At 28.9% G+C, this 26,980-nt stretch overlaps 2 protein-coding genes across 2 annotated transcripts; both read left to right on the top strand.

Annotated features, from left to right (window-relative positions):
- Positions 1-334: 334 nt before the first annotated feature.
- On the top strand, positions 335-2,310 carry LOC111633010. The gene is made up of 5 exons (XM_023377532.1): positions 335-423; positions 768-808; positions 1,173-1,580; positions 2,040-2,103; positions 2,186-2,310. Exons 1-4 carry the CDS (start codon positions 378-380, stop codon positions 2,070-2,072), a joined length of 528 nt encoding a protein of 175 aa, XP_023233300.1. The 5' UTR covers positions 335-377; the 3' UTR covers positions 2,073-2,103; positions 2,186-2,310.
- A 714-nt stretch (positions 2,311-3,024) lies between these two features.
- On the top strand, positions 3,025-26,295 carry LOC111633009 (RWD domain-containing protein 1-like). The gene is made up of 7 exons (XM_023377531.1): positions 3,025-3,173; positions 6,197-6,271; positions 9,124-9,251; positions 10,070-10,213; positions 24,540-24,669; positions 24,749-24,811; positions 24,885-26,295. Exons 1-7 carry the CDS (start codon positions 3,101-3,103, stop codon positions 24,980-24,982), a joined length of 711 nt encoding a protein of 236 aa, XP_023233299.1. The 5' UTR covers positions 3,025-3,100; the 3' UTR covers positions 24,983-26,295.
- Positions 26,296-26,980: the final 685 nt, after the last annotated feature.

The following is a 26,980-nucleotide window of genomic DNA, read 5'->3' as shown; positions in this document are numbered from 1 at the left end:
CGCCACGTGGACACTAAAAGGACCTCTTTAGCAAGCCCATTACCACTCGACCATCTGGCCTTCGATAAGACAAGTGTTTATACATAGTTACTAATTGTTCACCTTTAAAAATATTTTTTTAAAAATAACTAATAATTAAATTTCGTTTTAAAAATTTTTATTCAATTTTAAATTACAATTTTATATTATTATAAAAATAATAACATGTGCTTCAAAGATTTCATATATATATATAGCCAATGAAACTGTCGGTTAGTAATACGTAATATATTTAAAGAATGTACTGTATTATAAAACTGTTAAAATATAAAATTACTTAGTGTTTTGTATTTGAACAGCGAACAGCCAAGGTCTGTTTGAACAGTATTTTCAGGAAAATGAAGTTTTATGTGTTGAATTTTTTAGCTGTTCTTCTTGTTTCAGGTATGTTCTATTATATTATTGAATTTTATAAATTAATTCTTGATTTTCCTGAGTTTTTAATTACGTACGCAAGTGCTGCTGAGTTATTTTTTAAGTTTTTTTAAAAGGTAAATGTGTGGACTAATGAAGCATGATGTATGGAAATGTATTTAAGCATTTATAATTTGACAAAATATGGTAAATTATAATGGAAACAGAAAAAACAAACAAACAAAATTTGCTATAATTTACTTTATTTAATTAATTTTAGTTGTTACTAAATATAAAATCAATAAGAAAATTTGAAATTTATATTATTATAAAATATGGTACGTAAATTATTATTTATTGTTTTATATTTTAAGGATTTCCACGTCAGATCGGAGGAGCGGAATTTGGAAAATTGGTATGATTTAATGAATTAAAATATGGGTTAGATTGATGGGATATGGCAACGCAATACGTGCGATCTACTAAGGTGGGGTGCCTCTCAGGAGGAGGGGACTAGCCTCTATTTCGGTAATTGTTCGTGGAGTGTGGCAAACTAACATGTGGGCGATATGCCAAGGAGGATGACTCTAGGGAAGACTTTCTATGGAAACTTTCCTAGTTAAGTGTGACGAAAACCCCACAGCTTATCGGTGGGGCTCGAAGCTACGACCACTAGCAGAGTTTAATGGCTTTATCCATTCTAAATATACAATTTAAATATACAATTATTGAATAGGTTTAAATAATTTTACTCCTTTTTAACGAGACTTTTACTTTAGGAAATAAACGATAATGAGGAAGTAACAGAGACAAATAGTAATGAAGTGACTACAGATTATACAGAAACAAATATTATACCCGAAAGAACCACTGAAAGTGGAACAACTGAAGTAGAATATGGATTCACTACCGTAGAAGATAGAGAAACAGAAACAGAACAAACAGAATTTGAAAATGGGGGAACGACTACAGAACCCGAAAGTACTATAACAGAATCTTTTAGTACTTCAACAGTAATTATCGACTCTACAACTGCTACTCAAGATAGTAGCACGGATGGTAGAGAACGTGAAGAAAGTACCACCATCGTAATCGATACGTCTACTTCTAGAGACGATGAATACGATGAAGCAACCGAATTCAACGAAATGATTAAAAAATTTGTATCTTCAATGATGAAAATGATGGTAAGTATTTATATAAACTACTAGAAGATATACGGTAGTAAGGGTAAACATTAAAAGTTTGGTTATTTATCCTACCATTGTTATCTTTAACACGTAGCGTCAAGGAGAATTAAGGGAGGAATGAGGTATCCATACTTCATACTAGCCTAAATTTTCCGCATAGTAAGACAGTAAGTCTAAGAAATTTAGCTCATGTGGGTCAAGATGTTTAGTAGTTCATAGGGGATGGAATCAAAGGTGAGGTGGGTTACAGGTTTAATGGTAGCCTAAATCTTCCTCTGGGTCTCCTAGAGCGTAAGTTTGAAAATTTGGTGCAGAGGAGTCAAAGAGTTTAGGAGTGTGTAGAGAACAAACAAACAAACATTCATTTTATATATTATAGATTATTTTTAATCTATTAATTTTTATATTTATGACTTGTTGTGTAATCTTATTTTTATTTCCTTCTAATTAATAAAGAAAAAACTATTTGAAAATATCTGGCAGAATTGAAATTCGACTTCAATTTACGTAATTTTTCTTTGTAAGTTCAATTATATTCTTGTAATATTATTTAATTTAAATAAAATCAAATATTAAAATATAAACATTTATTTTATTTTCAGAAGAAATTCTGCTTTAATTAACCAACCTATCCTGAGAATTGACATTTAGAAAAATCTTCAACTCTACTAAAGAATGTTATTTAGAAAAATAATAGTAAAACACAATTAAAATTAAAATGTAATGCTTATAAAAATTAAAAAAATTGATTAATGTTTTTTCCTTAAATGCATCAAAGTCACACTTGCATAATTCTATTTTTTGCACAGATTTTAAGACTTTTAACACCTAAATAGAGGCCGTTTTCCGGGAGGAATCGCCATTTTGCATGCCAAGATGGATGCCAAAATTAGCCTTTATCACACAACCCGTACTATACTGAATGTCAAGTAATAACAAGAACTATATACATATATAAAATACTAATCATCATTTTTTTTATTATATATATAAATATTTATTTATTTATTCTTTCCTCCCTGTGGGCACTAGGAGAGCCTCATATAGCAGGCCCATTATGGGTTCGGCCAGGCCATAATGGGGCGACCGGGTGGTGAGGGACGGGGCCCGACATATCCGAACGGACCAACCCCCGAAAAATTCCTGGGTATTCTTGATCCGTCCGGATTCTATTCCGGGTCCCCTAGAGCGGTAGGCTGCCACCTTGACCGTTCGGCCATCCAGCCGTCAATACTAATTATCTATTATCATAGAGATACATATGGAAAATATTACCAATAAAATAATTTATTAAAATTAGTTTCTATAAAATTAATAGTCAAGAATTAAATATATAAACATATTTAATGCTAGATGATATTAATCTTCATTTTCTTACTAAAATAAATTAAGAAATAAATATTAATTTTTAACAAGTGTAAATGTTGAGAGGTGGCGCTGTTAGAGTAGGCCATGTTTGAATCCACGTGTTGCAGATGAATTATCAATTTATAGATAAACTAAATTAATTTATAGAAATGACTGACTATAAAGAAGAACAAAAAAATGAAATAGAAGCCCTTGAATCAATATATCCCAACGAATTAGAAAGTACGTATTGAATTACTCTTTGTTTTGTCGATTATTTACTTTCTTTTATCAAAGTACAAAGTTAAATTAAACTAATGTCATCAAGGATAACGTGATATATGGAAGATTTTGGATTTAAAATTATTTAAATTGGAACATATACGATATGTTTTGTAGCTATGAGAAGTAAAGTCTGTATGAGCTGTAACATCGATTGAATATTTGACGCATTATATGTGTAAAAATACACATTTACAGAATCGATAATTAGGCTCAATTCAAGCTCTGAATGATACGTTTGGGACTTTAACAGCTGTAGATCATGCCTATAGGAGTAAAAAGTTAAAGGATCCGATGGTCTACATGTAACACTTTGCCCTGAAATCAGCCTATCTGGAATTTTAAAAACCCTCAAAAATGGAGTAAAATTTAAAAGTGAAAAAGTCTGGAACTATTTCTGTAAACAATAGTAAAAATAAACTGTTTTCCACTTTAGTAAAAACAGCTAAAAACTCATAAAACGTAAAAAACACCATTGCACTGATTATTTCTGTGGTGCAGTCGGAGTTGTATTGCATGGTCCGTTAAACCTTTTACGTGTTTAACAACGGCCTGGCTGATTTTGGGGAGCTACTGTATATCTGAGGAATGGTAAAATGTACACCATTGGTTACATGGTCTACAGCTGTCTAATTCAGAGCTGCACTTGTATTATAAATTATACACTATAACCCTGATTATCCAAGGTTAATATGGATCAGTGCTACCTCAGATAACTGAAAACTTAAATAAAATGGATGGTTGGCCATTTTAGATTAAAAATTACAAATATAAAATGTTTATATGATCAAAGTTATTACCTCACAAGAACTAGACATGGCACTAAAAGCTGAAAGATTGTTTAGTGTCTATATTTGTATTTATATGGTCTATTTCTTTTAAATCTTTTTTACACCATATTGAATTTAATAATATATAAGAACAACATTTTTCCATCATTTATTGTACAGCTAATATGTATAACAGTTTTAAGAATAGAAATGTGTATTATTATTATTGTCACATTTTAATATAAATGGTTTGTCTCACATTGAAGTTAAATGATAAAAGGTAACAGAAACAAATAATTTTGTAATATATGTTATTTTAAACTTTCTTCTGTTAAATACAGTGTAATTAAACTAATGTATTCACTTATGAATTTACTTTGGATGATGCGAAACGTTAATCGGGGCTCAAATAATTGGGTTCTACTATATATAAATGAGATAAAATGACAATTATTAGTTTATACTATTTAATTAAATTTATTCTGTTTAAGTGTCAGTTATCCAAATGTCATAAATACAATTATAAATAATTGAATAGAGATCTGGGAGTTGAGTGAGTTGCTCTGGTTTATATAAACAGTTCTGGTATTGAATTGTTTTAAAATAAAAACGAAAGGATAATAATACATAGTGGAATAGAAACTGCAGTGTGGTTGGATATCATAACACCTACAACAAATGTGCAGAAGGAAAGAATACTTTTTCCTTTCCAACAGGACCCATAGAAAGAAAAATGGATCCAGATAATTAAATGATGAAAATATAATTTGGTGAAATAATAATATAAAATATTTCTGTTAGCTAGAGAGGGGTTGTTGTTTTTATTTATTTTATATCAAAGAAAGGAATTCTGGCAGCAAGGAAATGGTGTAGAATTATGCAGCATACACTTTGTGATTCTCCTAATTACAATATTTTTTCTTCAGAGAAAATGCTTATCCCTACTAAAACTTTTTTTTTTTTTTGAAATATAGTGTAAAAACTTGATTTAAATTTTTGTAATGTTAAATATACTTACCATTGTTCTTACATTATATGGAGAGTTGTTTACATTTGTTTCTGGGAGCACATGGCCAATGATTATGCTATTTGTGTGAACTTCGTTGTTAATAACTTCTTGAGCATCAAAAATGTGCTCATTCTGATATAATTTCAATCCTTTTTCTTTCATTTTTATAAAATGCTTTTATTTAACTTGCTTTGTATAATACCCTCAAATCTAGCAACTCAAATTTTATTCACTTTTAATTAAGATTAGAAGGTTGAAACTTTGAGGACACCCAAGTCTAATAATGCATTTTAATGGTGTTTTAGGGATGGCCCCACCCACTCCATCCTTCCATCCCAAAACCTGATAAGCATAACCAAATGTAGAATTTAATCAAGATGTGTGTGTGTGTAAATGCACTGATGTATATACAGTAGTGATGTATATGGTGGCAGCTGCTTTACTCGTACTGTCTCTCTCTTCCTGTCTTGAAAAATACAGCAAATAAAAGCATTTTTTAAGATATATTAAAGTTATTTATTCGTAAATAGTTTAAATCAAGGCATCATTCCACATTCTTTGTTCATGCTTGACAGTTTCTTTTTATCTAGTTTCTTTCACTATTTTGAAAATTGAGTCAGGATATTCTGACTGATGTTTCATAAAACAAATCCAATCTATGTTCTTATAAAGGAATGTAAAAAGATTTTTTACATACTACTAAAATTTAAATATTGTTACCACATGTAAATAATAATAGAAAAATATAAATTCATTTTATAAAGCATTTCCTTTCCATAATTATTTTGAAATAATAATGACACTTAAAGAATGAAGAGTATATAAGTCATATTCAGATTACATTAAAGAATTATTATTATTTCAGTTATTCTTTTATGATAAAGAATTTAAAAATTGAATGCATTATAAACATTTCAATAGGATATTGAAAAAGATGTGATTAAAACTGATAAAAACATGAAAGGAATATAAATAAAAGTATAATGAGCAAAAAGTCCTATGGTATTATTAATATGTTTATCAGTGAATAAGTCTTGTATTTATAATTTATTTGAAATATTTTACTACTAAAGACTATACTGTATACAGAAATTTCTTTATGAGCATAATAGTTTAATCTAGTTAATAATTACATAATAATTTTGAATTAGCATCATTTAAACTTCTTACTATAGTAATTTCAATTAAATTTTCTTTATTTATAGTTTTATCGTGTGATCCTTATCACATTTTTACAATAAAAATCAAAACCGAAAGCTTGGAAGAATCTGAATTTGAAAGTAAGTAATATCTTAATTTTTTTATTATAAAATTTAATTATGATAATAAAATGAATTTAAGACGTTTATTTATAAAAATTTGTATATTATAATATAAAATATTTTAAAGTATTGTTGCAAAGTAACTTAAATGGGAGATATGCAAAATATCCACACAATATGACTGGTAGCAGTTAAGTACACAGAGATGTTGCCCTGGCTTACATGTTATGCTCGTTCAGCTAGAACAGAACTCTATTATGACTTACTGATAATATTTTAATAGCAATGTTAATAGGTAATAGACAAATAATGAAGTTATTGACTTGTACCAAGGGATTTACTTTTTGACAATATGAATAAAACATTGCATTTTATATCTTAAAATACATAAAGATCTATTCTTTGTGCAAACATAAGTACATTTTTGTTCTTATTTTTTATTTGTTATACTATGGTGTTAAACAGAATAACAGAAATTAAATAAGATAGAACTAACTATAAATTCATTTAAAAATTAAAAATACAAAACAATATATTCAACAAAACAGGGTAATACATAAAGATCTATTCTTTGTGCAAACATAAGTACATTTTTGTTCTTATTTTTTATTTGTTATACTATGGTGTTAAACAGAATAACAGAAATTAAATAAGATAGAACTAACTATAAATTCATTTAAAAATTAAAAATACAAAACAATATATTCAACAAAACAGGGTAATACATACAAAAACACTATATTTACAAAATATAATTAGCTTGATATTGGCTTGATTTTACTACAAATAGGTAGAAGTCTGTTGTTGTTGTTGTTGCTATAAGAGTTTTTGTATCTTTTACTTAATGATAATTAAAAAAACATTCAATAAACACTAAATCTGTTAGACCATTTTAATACACTGGTGTGAAAAACTTAAGCAACAATTGTTTTTTCGTCATAACTCCAAAAGAAATCAGCTGGGAGACATGGAATTCGGAATATAGAGAGAGTATTTTGTACTTAAAGGATGAAGAAAGCATACTAGTGCAAAAATTAATAGAACACATACAGTATGGAATCAAAGCCTTCTCCTTATTGTAGTCAGAATGCATGCAGTTAGCACATGCTAACTGCATGCATTCTGTGTGCTCTCACATCATCTGTGATGTCTTTCTGAATACGAATAATTTTTCTACTGAATTGGGTGTTCATTGTACCGGTTGCAACAAGCTCTTTTCTACAATTTCATGGCTGTCTGCTTTAAAATTACATTGTTACTTAAATTTTGCACACCAGTGTATATTAAGCAGTATTCTTTTAAACTGCATTAAATGATACAAAGCTCAATATGAACTAGTCGACATGGTTGCTTCGATGTGTAGCCAGAAACTGGTTTTTATGTCACGTGATTGTTTGCTTGTTTGCTGATCATCGCATGAATTGATGATTGACTATCCATGAGCATCACTAGTCATTAAACAAAAATATCCACCAAGTTGAATATGCTTTTTGTCAAATGGACAGTGTACATTTCATCAAAAGAACTGACCTTGAGTCAACCTTTTGATTGCAGGCAAATTTGCTTCGACATCAAAGGAGACCAGTTTGCTTTGACATAATTATTATTAAAACATTTGAAACACTGATTGTATGCTTCTAGTCTAAATTACATTTATAATTATTCATCTATAGTTTTGAAATTTCAGAAAAATTTGACAATACACGGCATTGTTACCATTTCAGTCCTAAGATATGAAATGTGTTCATTGATTATATTGGTGATGCATTAAAGTAAAATAATTTACAATAATTTTTAAAATAGTAAGTTGCATTATCGTCTTTGTGTGCTCAGTTTTTTTCTGTTGAGGACATTCATAAATAATGCTATATTAAACTTAGATTTCATTACAGTAATTCAGTTACTTTTGATGGTAATAACTGTGGATGAATTTAATACATGCCCTGATATTTTAAATAGAATTTATTAAGTTTTTGAAAAAATTATATATATAATTATTAATTGAAAAAACAAATTCTATTAATTGAAATTCTTATCTTTAAATGGCCCACCAATGGATGAATGGATGATTTTATCAAAAACTGGTAATTGATTACAGATTTGCATGGTGTTATCCAAGTTTTCTTTATATGTCTGTTATCTAATAAGGGAAATCTCTCCATAGTAAGTTCTCCCAGGAGACGTACACACCCTTGGCGGATTGTCCATGTGTCACTATGCTGTATCCTATCAAAACCAATGTGGTCTTTAAATATTTGTTAAAATATATAACACATTTGATTCTAGTCATAAAAGTAATAAATTAAAATTACATCTTCACTTAACAATATGTATGGATTGTATTATATTGCATAAGTTAGACAGAGAAAACAATTTTGAATTTATACTAGCTTGTACATAGAGTTAAAGCTTTAAAGCATTTAATTGAGAATCTGGCATTCACATAAGTGAGATGTTCTATCTGTAACTTAAACTGTAATTTACAGTGCTTTTATATTCATAACATGTTAATATTTTAAAGTATTGCTATTACTAAATCAAACAATCGCTGTAGTTAATTGGGCTATTATTAATAATAGCTTGATTAATTACGGTAATCGTTTGGTTTAGTATCACTGCATTGGGCTTCGGGAAGTTTATTACATTTGTATTGCTGTTTAGAGGCATGTAGTGTGTATTCATCATCAATGTATGCTGTTAAAATATGCATTATATACTGTATTCATATTATATATATCTGTTGCTATTGAAAATATTTGTAAAAAATTTTATAGAAAATGTTATGTTATCTGTAAAATGATTTTACTTTAATATAAATAGTTTTAAACATCGAAAAATAAATTTAAATAATTTATTTTTGGAATTTATAGTATTTGTAACTCTGAAGTTCACGTACGTGCCAAATTATCCGGATGAAGTACCGTTGATTGAAATAATCGAATATGATAATATAGAGGATGAAGATGTAGATTCATTATCAGATTATCTGCTGTCACAGGTATAAGATACATAATTTATTATTTAATAATATGCTCTTGAGATGAACTGTATTAAACATACGTAAAACTTCAGTTGAAATTTTCTAAAGACATATTTGAAAGTTTTAAATTATTTAACTTTGATGTAGCATGTAAAAATAAATTTTTGATTAAAGTTTGATCAAATCAAAAATAAATTCCATTTATTTTTAAAAAATTAACATAATCAGATGTTTTATGATAAAGCTGTGACAATACTTGTCCCCGTAAATTATGATAAAGTCTATCCTTAATTCGATTATTTAATTATAGTATTTTTCATTCTCAAATTTTGTGTGTATCAAAATTTATTTTGCTTTACTATTTTTTTTATAGAATTATTTATTATCTAATTTTTAAAAATTAAATTTTTTTTAAACTTTTCTGTCTTGTAACAGGCTGAAGAAAATTTAGGAATGGTTANACCATCATTGTAAATGCGATCTATCACTAAGGCACACATACCTGTATTTAATTAATTTTACAGCAAACTAAATATATTATTTTAAACTGTAATTTTATAATTACAGAAAAAATTTGAAGGGACTCGAGTGACGGTCGAAACGTTTTTAACATGGAAAACTAAATTTGATGCCGAAATGGCAGAAATCAATACTTGTCCTCGTAAATTATGATAAAGTCTATCCTTAATTTGATTATTTAATTATAGTATTTTTCATTCTCAAATTCTGTGTGTATCAAAATTTATTTCGCTTTACTATTTTTTTTTAATAGAATTATTTATCATCTAATGTTTAAAAATTAAATTTTTTTTTAAAACTTTTTTGTCTTGTAACAGGCTGAAGAAAATTTAGGAATGGTTATGATTTTTACATTAGTATCTGTAACTTTAGACTGGTTAAATAATAAAGCTGATTATCTCCATCAACAAAAAAAGGAACAGGAAGAAAGGAGATTGAAACAGTTAGAAGAGGAGGAGAGGGTAAGAAAAATTGATAATAAGATTAATTTTTAGATTTGTATAAAATATATACAGTCGACCCCCCATAACACGGGTTCCTATAGTTTGGATTCCTATATCACGGTGAAAAAAATTGCGACAGTATTCGTACAAACGTGCTAAAAAAACTCGTATAATTTGGTAAAACGCCATTGCCGACTTGTGTTGCAACAGGATTGGTCGAATCTAGACCAATAGTGGATATTGTACAAACCGTTGAGTTTAAACGAGCAGCGGGCCTACTAAAACCCATTTATTATTTAACATCCATAGAAATTATATTTATATTAATGATGTCTCCAAAGTTCAGCGAATTTTTCGCAAAAAAAATAATTTATCAGGAAGCATGCGGGCGCCATTCGGTGACAAACTCCACAATGAAAACAAGCTTAAGCAATGGCGTAGTTGAATGGTGCACGCTCAGTAAGTAATCCTACAATTTTTTGTTTATAGCATAGTTTATATGGATTATTCCCAAAAAATTATACATATTTTGGAAATGTTGAGTCGAATTAGTATAGAATCAATTAATTTTATGGAAGAAACCTTTCAAACAGCTGTAGTCCGTAAAATGCATATGTGCCGAGCTGTGATTGGCTGGATTCGTAGAAAATGGATTCATAAAAACTGGAATGTATCTATTGTGTTATAGGGGGTCGACTGTATATAGCTTTTGAAGCCAAAATTCTTAATAAATATGGCATGTTTAATTAATTATATTATGCCAAATTTGGCATATNGGTTCCTATAGTTTGGATTCCTATATCACGGTGAAAAAAATTGCGACAGTATTCGTACAAACGTGCTAAAAAAACTCGTATAATTTGGTAAAACGCCATTGCCGACTTGTGTTGCAACAGGATTGGTCGAATCTAGACCAATAGTGGATATTGTACAAACCGTTGAGTTTAAACGAGCAGCGGGCCTACTAAAACCCATTTATTATTTAACATCCATAGAAATTATATTTATATTAATGATGTCTCCAAAGTTCAGTGAATTTTTCGCAAAAAAAATAATTTATCAGGAAGCATGCGGGCGCCATTCGGTGACAAACTCCACAATGAAAACAAGCTTAAGCAATGGCGTAGTTGAATGGTGCACGCTCAGTAAGTAATCCTACAATTTTTTGTTTATAGCATAGTTTATATGGATTATTCCCAAAAAATTATACATATTTTGGAAATGTTGAGTCGAATTAGTATAGAATCAATTAATTTTATGGAAGAAACCTTTCAAACAGCTGTAGTCCGTAAAATGCATATGTGCCGAGCTGTGATTGGCTGGATTCGTAGAAAATGGATTCATAAAAACTGGAATGTATCTATTGTGTTATAGGGGGTCGACTGTATATAGCTTTGGAAGCCAAAATTCTTAATAAATATGGCATGTTTAATTAATTATATTATGCCAAATTTGGCATACACTCACACATTTAACAGAAGAGAATAATTACATTCATTCTGAATCATATATAATTAAATCTGTTCATAATAATTGTATTTTTATTGTTTACATAATTAAAATAAAATGTTATGAACAGATTTTGAGTTGAAGATAGCTTGAATGCCATTTTATAATCAATTGTAATTATTAATAATTAACTCTGTCATTTAATTAATATGTTAAATGTTATATGGCTCACCAGTGGCCAAGCAGTTTCATTCCCTGAACACTGGGAGTTTGGTCATGGGTTCATGCCTCACCAGGACGAGAGTTTGATGGGTTTTCCCCATGTCTGTAATGCCTGAACAGGGGCCAGTTACCCTTTAAAGACCTCTCAGAAGGCATTATTTCCCGTGTATCACCAATTATTCAGAGAAGGCAATGGAAAATCACTCTGGTATTCAATTCCCAGGAATCACTAAGGTGCAAAAAAAAGAGAGATCAACCTGCACTGTGATGATCGCCAATGTTAGAGAGGCTGGACATGGCACATAAAAGAAGAAGAAATTGTATAAGATGGTGATACTATCTACCAATAATGCTATACTACTATGGAATCCTAATTAGCTTAAAAATAATTAAACACATTATGAAATTAGACATTTTGGCTTTAACTAAATTTAGACTTTGGTAATTTCCAGTCTATTGAAAGTTTCTTGACCATTAACATAAGAAAAAATAATTTTATTAATTAATCATCATGTTCAATTTATGTTGAACAATAATATAGATGAACGCAAAAAGTATAGGTATGTCATTTTTCATTCTCTTGGCAACTGGAACACATTTTTATAATGGTTGCTTCAATCATTTTTAAGAGTCTATTTGGCTGCTTTTAAAAATATAAAAATGATAGTTATTTAGTGAAAATGTGAAAATATGTTACTATTAGTTAGAGGAACGAATGTGCATTTGATGACTTTTTCATCAAATGGACTTTTTTTTAACCTCAAATTTTGTTTAAAACTTACGAATAATAACAACACACCAAAATTATTTAAATTAAAAAATACTGTCTGTTAAAATTTTAATAGCAAATAGAAATATATAATAGAAAATTCCATGAAATTTAGTGTTTTCTACATCAGATAATTTAAATTATCTTGAACAAGAACACTTCTTAAAATAAAATAAAACAGTTTTAAGAAAGATAATTTGAATTGTGGAAAGTACTTCTAAGCTTTTTAAATTTTCTGTTTATTATTGAAATTTTAACGCTAAAAAAACAATATTTTTATTTTGTTTTAAACTTCTGTCTAATTCTATTTTTTTAATGGAATTTTTTCATTTTTTATAATTTAATAATAATAATCTGCCTGTTTGGAGAGAGAGAGAGAGTGCATTATGGTTGCCATCAAAATCAGGTCATAAACACTAAAAACTTACATCACTCACAAATGAATTTTGCAGAAATTGCCATATTCTCGCAGAAACAATATAACATATAATATCTGATAACTTGCAAACTTAGTACAAAAAGACTATTTACATAGGCATTATCAAATAGCAAATATAATATATCAAGAGCTTGCACACAAACACAGATTATTAAACACCTAGGTACCATACTACAAATATACTCCACAGTCAGTATTAGATAATGACACACAAAATATACTACAACAGAGCCATAATCACAGATAAAACAATTCATCTTTCATATTTCAAAACCGTGTTGTATGTTTATATTAATTTTTCAAAACCGCAATGCAGCGTAATAATCATCACTTGGCATAACTCATTCATTTATTTCAGTTTTGTTGAATGGCATCTCCATTGCAAACATTCATAACATGAAAAATGCTCATACTGAAAAATCAACAAGTGTACACTACTCACCCAACAAATAAGGCACTTGTGGAGGATGGATAGAATATTTATTATATCTGTTGTTCTCTCTTCCACTGGTATCATACCATATAAACTACACAAAAATCTAGAAATGTTAAACCTTAACAAAAAACATATACTACAGAAAGCCACAATATTGAACACATGTCAGATNAGCATAGTTTATATGGATTATTCCCAAAAAATTATATGTATTTTGGAAATATTGAGTCAAATTAGTCTAGAATCGATTAATTTTATGGAAGAAACCTTTCAAACTGCCGTAGTCCATAAACTGCATATGTGCTGGGCTGTGATTGGCTGGACTCGTAGAAAATGGATTCATAAAAACCGGAATGTAGCTACCGTGTTATAGGGGGTCGACTGTATATAGCTTTGGAAGCCAAAATTCTTAATAAATATGGCATGTTTAATTAATTATATTATGCCAAATTTGGCATACACTCACACATTTAACAGAAGAGAATAATTACATTCATTCTGAATCATATATAATTAAATCTGTTCATAATAATTGAATTTTTATTGTTAACATAATTAAAATAAATTGTTATGAACAGATTTTGGATCGAAGATAACTTGAATGCCATTTTATAATCAATTCTAATTATTAATAATTAACTCTGTCATTTAATTAATATGTTAAATGTTATATGGCTCACCAGTGGCCAAGCAGTTTCATTCCCTGAACACTGGGAGTTTGGTCATGTGTTCATGCCTCACCAGGATGAGACTTTGATGGGTTTTCCCCATGTCTGTAATGCCTGAACAGGGGCCAGTTACCCTTTAAAGACCTCCCGGAAGGCATTATTTCCCATGTATCACCAATTATTCAGAGAAGGCAATGGAAAATCACTCTGGTATTCAATTCCCAGGAATCACTAAGGTGCAAAAAAAAGAGATCAACCTGCACTGTGATGATCGCCAATGTTAGAGAGGCTGGACATGGCACATAAAAGAAGAAGAAATTGTATAAGATGGTGATACTATCTACTAATAATGCTATACTACTATGGAATCCTAATTAGCTTAAAAATAATTAAACACATTATGAAATTAGACATTTTGGCTTTAACTAAATTTAGACTTTGGTAATTTCCAGTCTATTGAAAGTTTCTTGACCATTAACATAAGAAAAAATAATTTTATTAATTAATCATCATGTTCAATTTATGTTGAACAATAATATAGATGAACACAAAAAGTATAGGTATGTCATTTTTCATTCTCATGGCAACTGGAACACATTTTTATAATGGTTGCTTCAGTCATTTTTAAGAGTCTATTTGGCTGCCTTTAAAAATATAAAAATGATAGTTATTTAGTGAAAATGTGAAAATATGTTACTATTAGTGAGAGGAACAAATGTGTATTTGACGACTTTTTCATCAAATGGACTTTTTTAACCTCAAATTTTGTTTAAAACTTACGAATAATAACAACACACCAAAATTATTTAAAGTAAAAAATACTGTCTGTTAAAATTTTAATAGTAAATAGAAATATATAACAGAAAATTCCATGAAATTTAGTGTTTTCTACATCAGATAATTTAAATTATCTTGAACAAGAACACTTCTTAAAATAAAATAAAACAGTTCTAAATAAGATAATTTGAATTGTGGAAAGTACTTCTAAGCTTTTTAAATTTTCTGTTTATTATTGAAATTTTAACACTAAAAAAACAATATTTTTATTTTGTTTTAAACTTCTATTTTTTTAATGAAATTTTTTCATTTTTTATAATTTAATAATAATAATCTGCCTGTTTGGAGAGAGAGAGAGAGAGTGCATTATGGTTGCCATCAAAATCAGGTCATAAACACTAAAAACTACCTTACATCACTCACAAATGAATTTTGCAGAAATTGCCATATTCTCGCAGAAACAATATAACATATAATATCTGATAACTTGCAAACTTAGTACAAAAAGACTATTTACATAGGCATTATCAAATAGCAAATATAATATATCAAGAGCTTGCACACAAACACAGATTATTAAACACCTAGGTACCATACTACAAATATACTCCACAGTCAGTATTAGATGATGACACACAAAATATACTACAACAGAGCCATAATCACAGATAAAACAATTCATCTTTCATATTTCGAAACCGTGTTGTATGTTTATATTAGTTTTTCAAAACCGCAATGCAGCGTAATAATCATCACTTGGCATAACTCATTCATTTATTTCAGTTTTGTTGAATGGCATCTCCATTGCAAACATTCATAACATGAAAAATGCTCATACTGAAAAATCAACAAGTGTACACTACTCACCCGACAAATAAGGCACTTGTGGAGGATGGATAGAGTATTTATTGTATCTGTTGTTCTCTCTTCCACTGGTGTCATACCATATAAACTACACAAAAATCTAGAAATGTTAAACCTTAACAAAAAACATATACTACAGAAAGCCACAATATTGAACACATGTCAGATTGTTAGGAAGTTTCTAGATGTTGACATATACCAATAACACAGAAGCTTAATATTATACTTGTCTGGGTAGTTATGCCTTAACTTTAGACCAGCATAACAGTTGGCACCAGTATCAGCTGAGCATGACATTTGCAATTTAATACACTAGAGCCTCGAAAACTCGGCACTCGATAACCCGGCACTCCAGATAACTCGGCCACACCCTGGCAGGGCAAAAATAACCTTAGATAATTAATTTTCATCATAGACAGCTTTATGCCTCATAAAATATTTTTCTGAGGTCTGTCTTATCAGGTAAATTACTGTACACTATGTATTCATTAATTTTCATTTTCATATAGTAAAGGCTCTATGCCTTCATAAAGTACGTACTTTCCTTTGTTTAAGGGTATTTGGGCAGTTTGCTTGAGAATACAACAGAGAATAAACAATACATAGAAGTACAGTACAATATTTTCTGAGGAAACACGCATACTTATCCTTTTTTAACCCCATTCCCAATAACTTGGCATTTTCACAAACTCGGCCACCCTTCGGTCCACATTAGGCCGAGTTTTCGAGGCTCTACTGTAATATGAAATAAATGTTGAATAATATTAACTTTAAAATTTTATTATCTTGTAAGTTCTGACATCAGAGAGAACTTCTGGTTTACTCACTATGTATATAAAAACAAGTTTATATTTTAGCCTTTCTCTCTACAACTTAGACTTTTGAATCCATATTCATGCTACTTATAGACAATGATGTCTTTTCTTTTTCTTTCTTCTTTATTTCTCACTGCAGATATTCCTACTTGGATTCAGATGGCATTTCCCAGACTTTTATCCAGTTGATACCTGCAGATGTAATGAACATATTTTTTGTAGTAAGACAAGACAGCAGGCAATCTTTTAAATAATCTTTAAAGAGAAAAAAATACATTTGATTAAAAATTTGAAAGATTGTCACATTTGAAATTTAGAAATATTATCTCTGCAGATTGATAATTTTTAACTGCTAGAAAGTAGAAGAAATAATTAAACTGTTTTGTGATCATTTGATTATGACAGATTTTTTCTGTGCAAGTAAAATTTGTTTTATTTATTTTAATTATTATTAAAATTTAAAACTTGAACCACATTGTGTATTGTCAAATATTAAAAGACAGTAACGTTATCAAATAAAATTGTTGATCACAAGACCTGTTGTTTAGTACATATTATTCCAGAAATACATTCCTAGAATTGTTTATTTTTATCTCAGCATTCGTCAATCGTCGAGTGTATTTTTTCTGTCAAACTGAGTCGTGTATTTATATTTTTGATGACAATGATAAAGAATGCATTCTTTATCATTTATCATTCTTATCTCAATTTATATATTCAATTATAAATAACTAAAATTGATTTTTTAATTTTTAAGAAAACATTTAAAAAATTGTATAATTTTAAACCGAAAAAAAGAATAATAATAAACATAGGATTATTATTCACGTTTTTTTGACTGATATTTCAGATTTTGCTTATATATTACATCGGTTTGTTACAAAATGTATTTTTATTTCTGTATTCCACATATAATTTATTATTAATTTGTTAATTTTATTGCTTAACCAAGAAGCTAAATGAATTGGCTAAATAATTCAAATCAGAAAACTTTATAATACAGTATTAACTATATATAATGAATAAAGGTTTTAGCCATTTTAAGTGATGCCATTGGGTGCTAGAACAAAACTTATTTAAAATACAAAAGTCAAAGAAAATAAGCATAAACATTGATAAATATTGGATTAATTTGTCTTATTTTATATGAAGGTGACTTTTCTCTCTCTATCTGATGTATTGTTATTGGCAATAACAATCTTCTGAGATGGGATTAACAAAATATACATATTAATATTAAAAAATAAATTTTTAGTTTAATCGTTAAACAACAATAGATAAATGAGTAATTGGAGATTGGAGAACACTGATCATAAATGCTTTTTGTAATATATATATCATCATGCTAATAATTAATCAAAGCTAAAACTTCTATAATCTTAAATATTCTATATAATCTCAAAATTATTATACCATGTAATAATGAATGTTGCACACAAATATATAATTTTCTATGAAAATGAATGATCTTATATGCTGCGGATCACAGCTCAAGCAGGAAAAATAGAGTTAACTACACTTAAAGATATTTATGTACACCGGTTGTGACAAGTAAAGAATCCATTGTGATATGCGAAAAATATGGTTAAAATATAATTTTTAAACCTGAGATTTAGATATTTATATTCAGTATTTAATCTGCTAATGACAATTTCCATAATCTACACATTTTGTGAGAGTTTGTAACTTGTTTGAACTTCATATAAAGACATTTATTCAACTACATATAGACCAAATTTCTTCCTGAACAAAGTAGAAATGTATTTCAGGCCCAGGTTTTTATTAATTTCTCACCTCTTCAGTGTACAATAACATATTTAATTTATTACTCGACAGCTTAACTTTCTGTATGGATAATGTTTTGGTATTTCTGTCTTTTAATATATTCTATGACCCTTTTTTTTTAATGTGATTCCTGCAAATTTATTTTAAAATTTCCACTTCCTTCTTGTATGCTAAAGCACATTTATCTTTGAGATGAATTACTTTAGTTTATGAAAAGGAAGTAGGAATTTTAAGATAAATTTGTAAATATTATATAGGTCCATAATATAAAAAATGATTTTCTTGGGGTATATTGAAGGATAGAAAGAAAATAACTAATAATAGTGATTTATTAAATTGACTATTATCGGAGAAGTATGCGATGTACACCAATCAATAGAGTAACTGTCGGTGTTTTATCTCCTTTCTGCATTTAGATATCTTGTTTACTATCTCTAGGTAGCATCGGAAATGAAAATGGCAGTTCCACAACAGACAAGGTGTTTTGCGTTCTGCAGTGTTCAGTTATAATCACTTATCATTGTGCAATGCAAATAATCTGTTAGTGCTGTTATAATGGATATGCTGTAGCAGGTATGGGAAAAATTTGCATATCAGTTAGATGTGTGCTGTATGACACAAGGTGCATGCATTTAGAAATTATAATGGGCAAACTTGGATACCTTTCCAATGTTTTAACATACATGACAATGTGATCAGACAATAAATAATGTAATTACAATCATTTAAAATGGTAGCATTTCTTTCAGAAAACCCTGTATAATAATCATGCTTCTTTCAATAAAAAATAAACATGTAGTAAAATTAAGGCACACTTCCTTTTTAGTAAACATTATGAAATATTTTAAGTAAAGTTTTCTGCAAATGACACAGTATTTATTCTAAGTTTTTAATTATGAGTAATGTATACTATATAGAAGGAAAAGTATTGCAATTGAAAATGTTTTTCCTTAAATCAATCTTCTAATAAATAGTAAATACGCAAGTGACCTTAAAATACGGAAGTCAAAACAAAAAGTCATATTTTATAACATTTCTTCTTCAAAAACAAACACATAAACTAAAATTAGAATGTAGAACAACTTTTGCATATTTTAATTTTGTTAATATTGAATTAAACCACTAACAAAATAGTCTATAGCAGGAATGGCCAAATCTTGAGCCATTACACATCAAAAATAAGTAAGAGTCACGTCTATATTGGAACTGTATTTTATATATAATCTATATACTATATATGTGAGGGGTATGGGTCCAATATATAGAAACAATAATAAGGGTATAGAAGAACTGCGTGTAGCACATGAGCTACAGTTTGGCCACCATGGGTCTATAGTTTTAAAAATTATAACTACTATGTTTTGCTTTGAAGCTAGTTAATGTACAGTTTTAATTTCAGGAGAATAAAATTATACAAGATATAGTTAATAATGTGTATATAAATAATGACTAATCCAAGAAGCTAATGTTTCATATAAACTTTGACATTTTACAATTCATTGTGTCAATATTGTCTTCGGGCTTAGCATTTTAACGGAAAAAGAAATTGGCATAAGTTCAAAAAGTCGAATAAGATTTTATTAGAATCTTGTAAGTTCTGACATCAGACAGAACTTCTGGTTTACTCACTACGTATATAAAAACAAGTTTATATTTTAGCCTTTCTCTCTACAACTTAGACTTTTGAATCCAAATTCATGCTAGTTATAGACAATGATGTATTTTCTTTTTCTTTCTTTATTTCTCTCACTGCAGATATTCCTACTTGGATTCAGATGGCATTTTCCAGACTTTTATCCATTTCATTACGACAGATTATTTCTGTGCAAGTGAAATTTGTTTTATGTATTTTAATTTTTATTAAAATTTAAAACTTGAGCCACATTGTGTATTGTCAAATATTAAAAGACAGTAACGTTATCAAATAAAATTATTGATCACAAGACCTGTTGTTTAGTACATATTATTCCAGAAATACATATTTAGAATTGTTTATTTTTATCTCAGCATTCGTCAATCGTCGAGTGTATTTTTTCTGTCAAACTGAGTCGTGTATTTATATTTTTGATGACAATGATAAAGAATGCATTCTTTATCATTTATCATTCTTATCTCAATTTATATATTNTAGGTAGGGCAGGATACCAGTGGGCAATTCGCCTTAGGGTCTACTATATGCTACAGGTTCCTGACGCCATTTGCCAAGAAGTAGAGACGACTTCTACACCAGGAATATATATATATATACATGTAATCGACTTACTCAGGTAAGATTGTTTGAAGCTATAGATAAAGTAACAGTAAAGTGTATTATACGTGGCGATCCAGTGTAAATTTCTTAAAGGTACACTGCAGTTTTTGGAATGCCGTTTTGACTCCTCAGGAATGCCAATGTGACAGTATATCTAGGGGTGCATTAATGCAATTAAGGGTATATCGAGTGTTTAACGCTATTGAAACCGATACTGTTCATTGTAAATCGAAATTTTAATGGAATTTTATCGCATAAATGAGGTTAGTATGTTATCGGCATGGTTAAACAAATGTCATTAAGGCAAAAGTATGAGAATTTATTGTTGTTAAGGTAGTATACAGCAAGTAGGTCTGTCTGTTAAGTGATTAATTGAAATTCCCACGCCGTTTCTTTTATATATATTTAATTAATAGACTGAAGGAAACGTAAGTTTTTTAGTGTTATTTTTTTTCATGTATGCCGGTGTTACGTTACTCGAAATATTTTAATCTATTTAACAGTTGGATGATTTTTCTATTTAAGAAAAACATTCCATTCCATTTTTCTAGCTTAACCTTATTTTTTGATAGAATATTTTACTTAATAATTATATATTACGCGTGATTATAAATAATTCATGGGTAACGCATTACCATAAAATAGTTATGATGTTATTCCAGAAAAATGATGAATTCTTCTCCTTTGATCGCATATTTGTTACTTAAAAATACAAATTTGTCATAAAAATTTGTATTTTTTGCTGCTTTTTTTTGGCTTTAAACTCGATATTTTATTGCCTGACTTTCCAATAAAAGAAACAAAACAAGTATTACTATTTTCACTTGTTGATTCTATCTAATTTTATTGAGGAAAATTGAGACAATAACTATTGTAGATGTTTGTAAAGATATATGCTTTAATATACCCTAGATAGGTGTATAAATATTAATATCATTTCTAACGTGATAAAGATAATTTTCTATTGTTTCTTAATTAACTAACAGGCTGTTTAATTGTTAGAAAATAAATTTATATTGTTACGTTTACGCAATTCGATTTTTAAATTTTAATTGTTATAAAGTATTTTTTAACAGAAGAGTTTTTAATTGTTGCAACAGTCGGATCCAAAAGGGTCTTTATACAATACAGAAGGGAATTGGTTCGGCTTCCTTACAATACGTAAACCAAGAACCCATTCGTTAGTACCGGATAATATTATTGTAGAATACACAATGGTTAAAAAATTAGTAACGAGATAGAGATATTATGAGGGATTAAGATACCTTATGTTCTGTTGATACTTAGCGTTATATTACAATGTTACTTCGCTTAATTCGCTAAGAGAAATTCTACCGCCGATAGTACAAATCTATACAGGGTGGTCTAAAAGTTAGTTAACATTACAAAGCTCAATTTCTCTCATCGTGTAAAAAGATAATGTTGATAGTTTACGATTCATTTTCTCAATTGTAATTGTTACACGAAGCACGGTTAATTGACTTTTAGGCCAATCAAAAGAATATTTTAATGGTGAATCAGAAGGAAGAGTCAGAAGATCATTTTGCACACAAATCCCCAAAATTTAGTCGCCAATGTGAAAAAAATCAGACTAATTTATATTGTTTTATATCTTCTTAATCTTTTATATTTATCTCTCTAAATGGCAGATTCATTAGGTTAATTTCCCTGTTGAAAACGACCTTTGACCCCCGAATTCTTCTCTTAAAATTACACATTTTTTAACAATTAAAAATGGCACTTTTCATCAGTCTAAATCGATCATTTTTAAGGTTTTATTGTTTAAAACATGTCACCGATAATGGCAGCAGCTGTGAACAACCATTTTTATATATATATATATATATTTTTTACTGTTACAGAATAGCGTGACTTTCACAGGAAATGAATCAAATCGTCACTTCCGATGAAGGGCTCCTCTAATTATCGGTTACGAGACGAGACGTCGCAATCAAAACAAGGTTAATGAACTTATTTGAAGACTTTTAAGTAGTTCTTTGACTTCTACTGTTACTCTACACAACAACATTTTTGCATATACATACACAAGAGATTGAACGTATACAGCATACCGTTACGTTGCCTAATTAAGCGTATAATTTTAGAAAGGCCAACGATAAGGATCGTAACTTATTAGCAAAACAATTGATATTGTTTTATGCAGTTATTTAAAGACCGTATCTCGCCGGAAGTTACGTATGCGCACACTTTTATATATCCCCCCTAAAAAACGCAGTTTTCTCCCCTGAGCGATGCTGTAACATAACCCATTGTTAACTTTACGCATTAGTGAGATGAAGAATTTCAGTAGGAGCTGCTTATGGGATATTCGAGTTTAGGGGTGTGTCAGGAATGGTCGTTAATTTCTCATTGCTGGTATTTGACCCCATCTTTTATCTTGCAGCATCCCCTTTTATGGGAATTCGCATTTTGGGCGGCGTGATTTAACGTAATAACTTTTGTCAAGGGGGGAGAATAATTCTTTCAAATTATATTAGAGCGTGACGTTTGGTTTTTGAATGGAACCGCTATTAAGGAAACTTGGGAGGGGGTTGGAGGTTTATACTCGGTTCTAAGTAGATCGGAAAAGTTTACACTTAAAATGGGCGGTTTAGTAGGTTTGTTTACTCACGAAGGGGGGATATTGCACTCTAATGAGTAAGTCGAGTCAATAGGTTAATGCGTGGGATCGTTTAAGTTTAGTAGAACATTCTGAGAATTATTCGAGTGGGGGGAGATCGTTTTACACTACACAAATTCCACCTTGTATGAAGCATGCCCCTGTTAATAAGTGTAAATTTAAATAGTTGTGGGCCTAAACTATATCAGGTCCCGCTCTATCAAATATACCCTAAGCTGCAGAGTCGTAACACGAGGTCCTGGTATTCGATAATATATGCAAATGATATAAATTCTATGGATCAAATGGCCCCATTTTTTTCTATAATTTAAAAATGATTCGTACTCAAAACGAGGACAATTTTTTCTCAAACTGGTAACCCCTATTTGATTTCTTTATTTATCTTTAAATATTTCCTGAATGAAATTACAGTTACAATATTTCAATTGTTTCATTGGATAGAAGGGGGGGACTTTTTGACATTAATTTGAAAATCAATTTTTTGAGGGGTATAATTTAAATTTAAAAATAAAATAAATTTTATTACCCTTACATAAGGAAGTAATCAATAAAATATAAGGAAATTTTCTATTCTTTTGTTTCTGTATAATTTTCTATAGATTTTAATACTGGATATAAAATTTTTCTCTATAACTTGAGACAATACTGGACAGAATTCAAAATTTATATAGAATTGTACAAAATAAGGATGGTAAATCAGTTAAGGAGTCAATATTTTAGTAGATATAAAACATTTTTCAAAGCTGTGTCTCGTACAGCAGTTTTTTAAATGAATGCAAGTTTGCGTCGGCATGCTAAAGTCGCTCGAACCCAGGGTACAGATTCGAAAAACCTTACTTTTATTATCTGAATTTTACGCTGCATTCAAGTGGCTTTAAAATGCCAACATGAACAGCTATTTGGTTTAAAAAACTATTGTATGAGATCCGAAGCCGAGATGCAGTCTCGAAAAACATTAAAAATATGTCATTATAGAGCATATTTAAATAAACCTATATGTCACAATCCACTACTGATATAAGCTAAATGTAATACAATAAGAATTTATGTATCTAATTATATCTAAACATAGAAGAGATACAGGTAATTATAAATTTTTCGGCCCCATTATAATCTTATGGGACCATCATTGTAAGTGCGATCTATCACTAAGGCACACATACCTGTATTTAATTAATTTTACAGCAAACTAAATATATTATTTTAAACTGTAATTTTATAATTACAGAAAAAATTTGAAGGGACTCGAGTGACGGTCGAAACGTTTTTAACATGGAAAACTAAATTTGATGCCGAAATGGCAGAAATAAAACGAAATCAATTTGTTAAAGAAGAATTAGGTACAAAGAAGCTAACAGGTAATTCATTTCCTGCCCACCTGTTTCTATTATATAATCTCATAATGACTTCATAGTGATGATCATATTTATAACGTAGGCCGAGAATTGTTCGAGAAGGACAGAACGCTAATAGAATCTGACCTAAGATTCTTACAGGAAGGTAAGTTATATCATTTTATTATCATTGTAAAAAAAAATGTATTTTTTTAATGCTAATCATAAAACTTATTTAGGAGATGAAGAAGTTAAAGTTGATGAATCACTCTTCCAAGAATTAGATGATCTAGAGCTCGAAGATGATTTCGATGAAAATGAGAACACGAAATCTTGAAATAGAATCAATAATTAGATTTTAATATAAACTGAAATAATGTGAAACTTTGCTTATAATTTGTCAGCTAAAATTCTCAATTATTTATTCAAAGAAATGATAAACTATGCACATGTTTTAAACAGATTTATGATATGTTTTTTTTCTCTTATTTATTCAACTAGTAAAGAGGCATTTTTACATTCATTTTCTTCCATTTAATGTACTCTCTTAATTATATTTTATGTCGCTCGGCATTTTTGTTCTACGTAATATTTTAAGAGGAATAAACGAGAACTTAATAAGGAATGTAAATTTGTATACTACATAAAATGTAACACACATTTAACGTCTATCCGTATTGAGCAGTTGCCATAAAACTGTGAAGATTCTGTATGATATAATTAAAAATTAGTTTAATACGTTGTACAAAGATCTTATAAAAGGAAGAAAGTGTAAAATATCTTGTTTAATTAATTTGTAATACAATAAGAATAATTAGTTTTTTATCCGTCAAGCAAAATTTGTCCAATATGCTGGTAAATCTGTGATTATCACCTGATATTAAATGAATTATCTGTAATTAGTAAATAAATCATTGGTGCATTTAACCAAAACTTATTGGCGGTCGTTTTTCTTGCTCTATTGATTTCTTTAAAACATAATAATCCTTTTTCAAAAACCTCATACGAATATTCAGATTACCAAAGATATCTGTAATCGATAGTGTAGCAAGTGTATAGCCAGTTTGTCCCTCACTATAGGCATTTATCGATCAAAGGTAATAATAATTTATTTTAATATATTGAATTAAAAATAATTCTTATTTTACCTTAACTATATCATATAGGAGCTGAGGCAGTTGGCATTAGTCTACTGCCAACAGAGAGGGAGCTAGGATGTCCAGTCTTAATTGTTGAAATTTCAGTATCCAATAGCAATTTGAAGCTTACCATGCTTACACATTACTTTGCACATTCAAACATAAAACTGCACTTCTTGAATGTGCAAAGTCTCCCATTGCTATTTGGTACAGAATTTAAGCTGTGTAAATGATTTAATTTTTATAAAATTAGCCCTGATTAATATACAGTATATGAAGAGTATTTTTACATGATAAATTTAATAATTGTAGTATATAAAACTCACTCAAGGAATCAAATATTTGAGAAAAACCCACATCTTCAGTAATATGCATACTAAAATTTAATTGGAATTCAGTTGTTTTTGTATTTACTAAATTTTACTATGCGTAAACTGAAGACCCCTGTTCCTCTTAAATGTTTCCGTGGGTCGGAGCGACTTTTGAAACAGTTTTATATATTTTTATAAAACATGGTGGTGTATTTCCCAAATTTTTGAGAAATAAATTGTAGTAATTTAAGCTTTATTTTCAACAAGGATATGTTGTAATTTGTTTCTTTGTATATTAAGCTTACTGTTTACAGAAAAATATAGATCATGTTAATGTTTCACATGTTTTTTTTTTAAATATTTAGAGAAAGATAGTTTATTTGAAAATTGCACAGAGTTTTTAACCTATATAATCAGTAAAATCATCAGTTTCTATTAATCAGCTGTTCATAAAAATTAATCTGTTTCTTTATAGTAGAAATGATCAATTTCGTAAACAGCTGAATGAAATAGACAATTATATTAAAGTAAATTACAATTAAAAATGAAATAAACAATTAAAGTTAATTACAATTAAGATCAGCTGTTTGTGAAATTGATAAATTTTAAGAAATGAAGGGAAAAATAAATAAATAAATGAGCATATTTCTAATTGAGATAAAGCACTAAATTTTTAGTAGTGAAGCATTATAACGCGTGAGATATTCGAAATAACGCATCCCCAGTACTAAAAGGAGTCATGTTCTTCAACATAGCGTATAATTTGAAGATAAAAAGAAGAGAGACAGACATCCAGACAGAGTCGTCTTTTTAAAAAAATTTTTATTTCCTTTATCACTATAATCAATTAAAAAAACTTTTTAATTTTTTTGAGGAAAGGAAAAA

The sequence above is a fragment of the Centruroides sculpturatus genome, unplaced genomic scaffold (assembly GCF_000671375.1).
Source record: "Centruroides sculpturatus isolate CEXI.00-Female unplaced genomic scaffold, Cexi_2.0 scaffold296, whole genome shotgun sequence".
Classification (NCBI taxonomy): Eukaryota; Metazoa; Arthropoda; class Arachnida; order Scorpiones; family Buthidae; genus Centruroides; species Centruroides sculpturatus.
Note: the sequence above shows the minus strand (reverse complement) of the source record. Positions and strands in the feature narration are given on the sequence as shown.

Excerpts from the sequence above, each read along its gene's own strand:
- LOC111633010 (XM_023377532.1), top strand. The coding sequence starts at position 378 with ATGAAGTTTTATGTGTTGAATTTTTTAGCTGTTCTTCTTGTTTCAG. Across the intron at positions 809-1,172 it reads GAGCGGAATTTGGAAAATTG|GAAATAAACGATAATGAGGA; the intron begins GTATGATTTAAT and ends CTTTTACTTTAG. Across the intron at positions 1,581-2,039 it reads CTTCAATGATGAAAATGATG|AAAAAACTATTTGAAAATAT; the intron begins GTAAGTATTTAT and ends TAATTAATAAAG.
- LOC111633009 (XM_023377531.1), top strand. The coding sequence starts at position 3,101 with ATGACTGACTATAAAGAAGAACAAAAAAATGAAATAGAAGCCCTTGAA. Across the intron at positions 6,272-9,123 it reads GGAAGAATCTGAATTTGAAA|TATTTGTAACTCTGAAGTTC; the intron begins GTAAGTAATATC and ends TGGAATTTATAG. Across the intron at positions 9,252-10,069 it reads CAGATTATCTGCTGTCACAG|GCTGAAGAAAATTTAGGAAT; the intron begins GTATAAGATACA and ends GTCTTGTAACAG.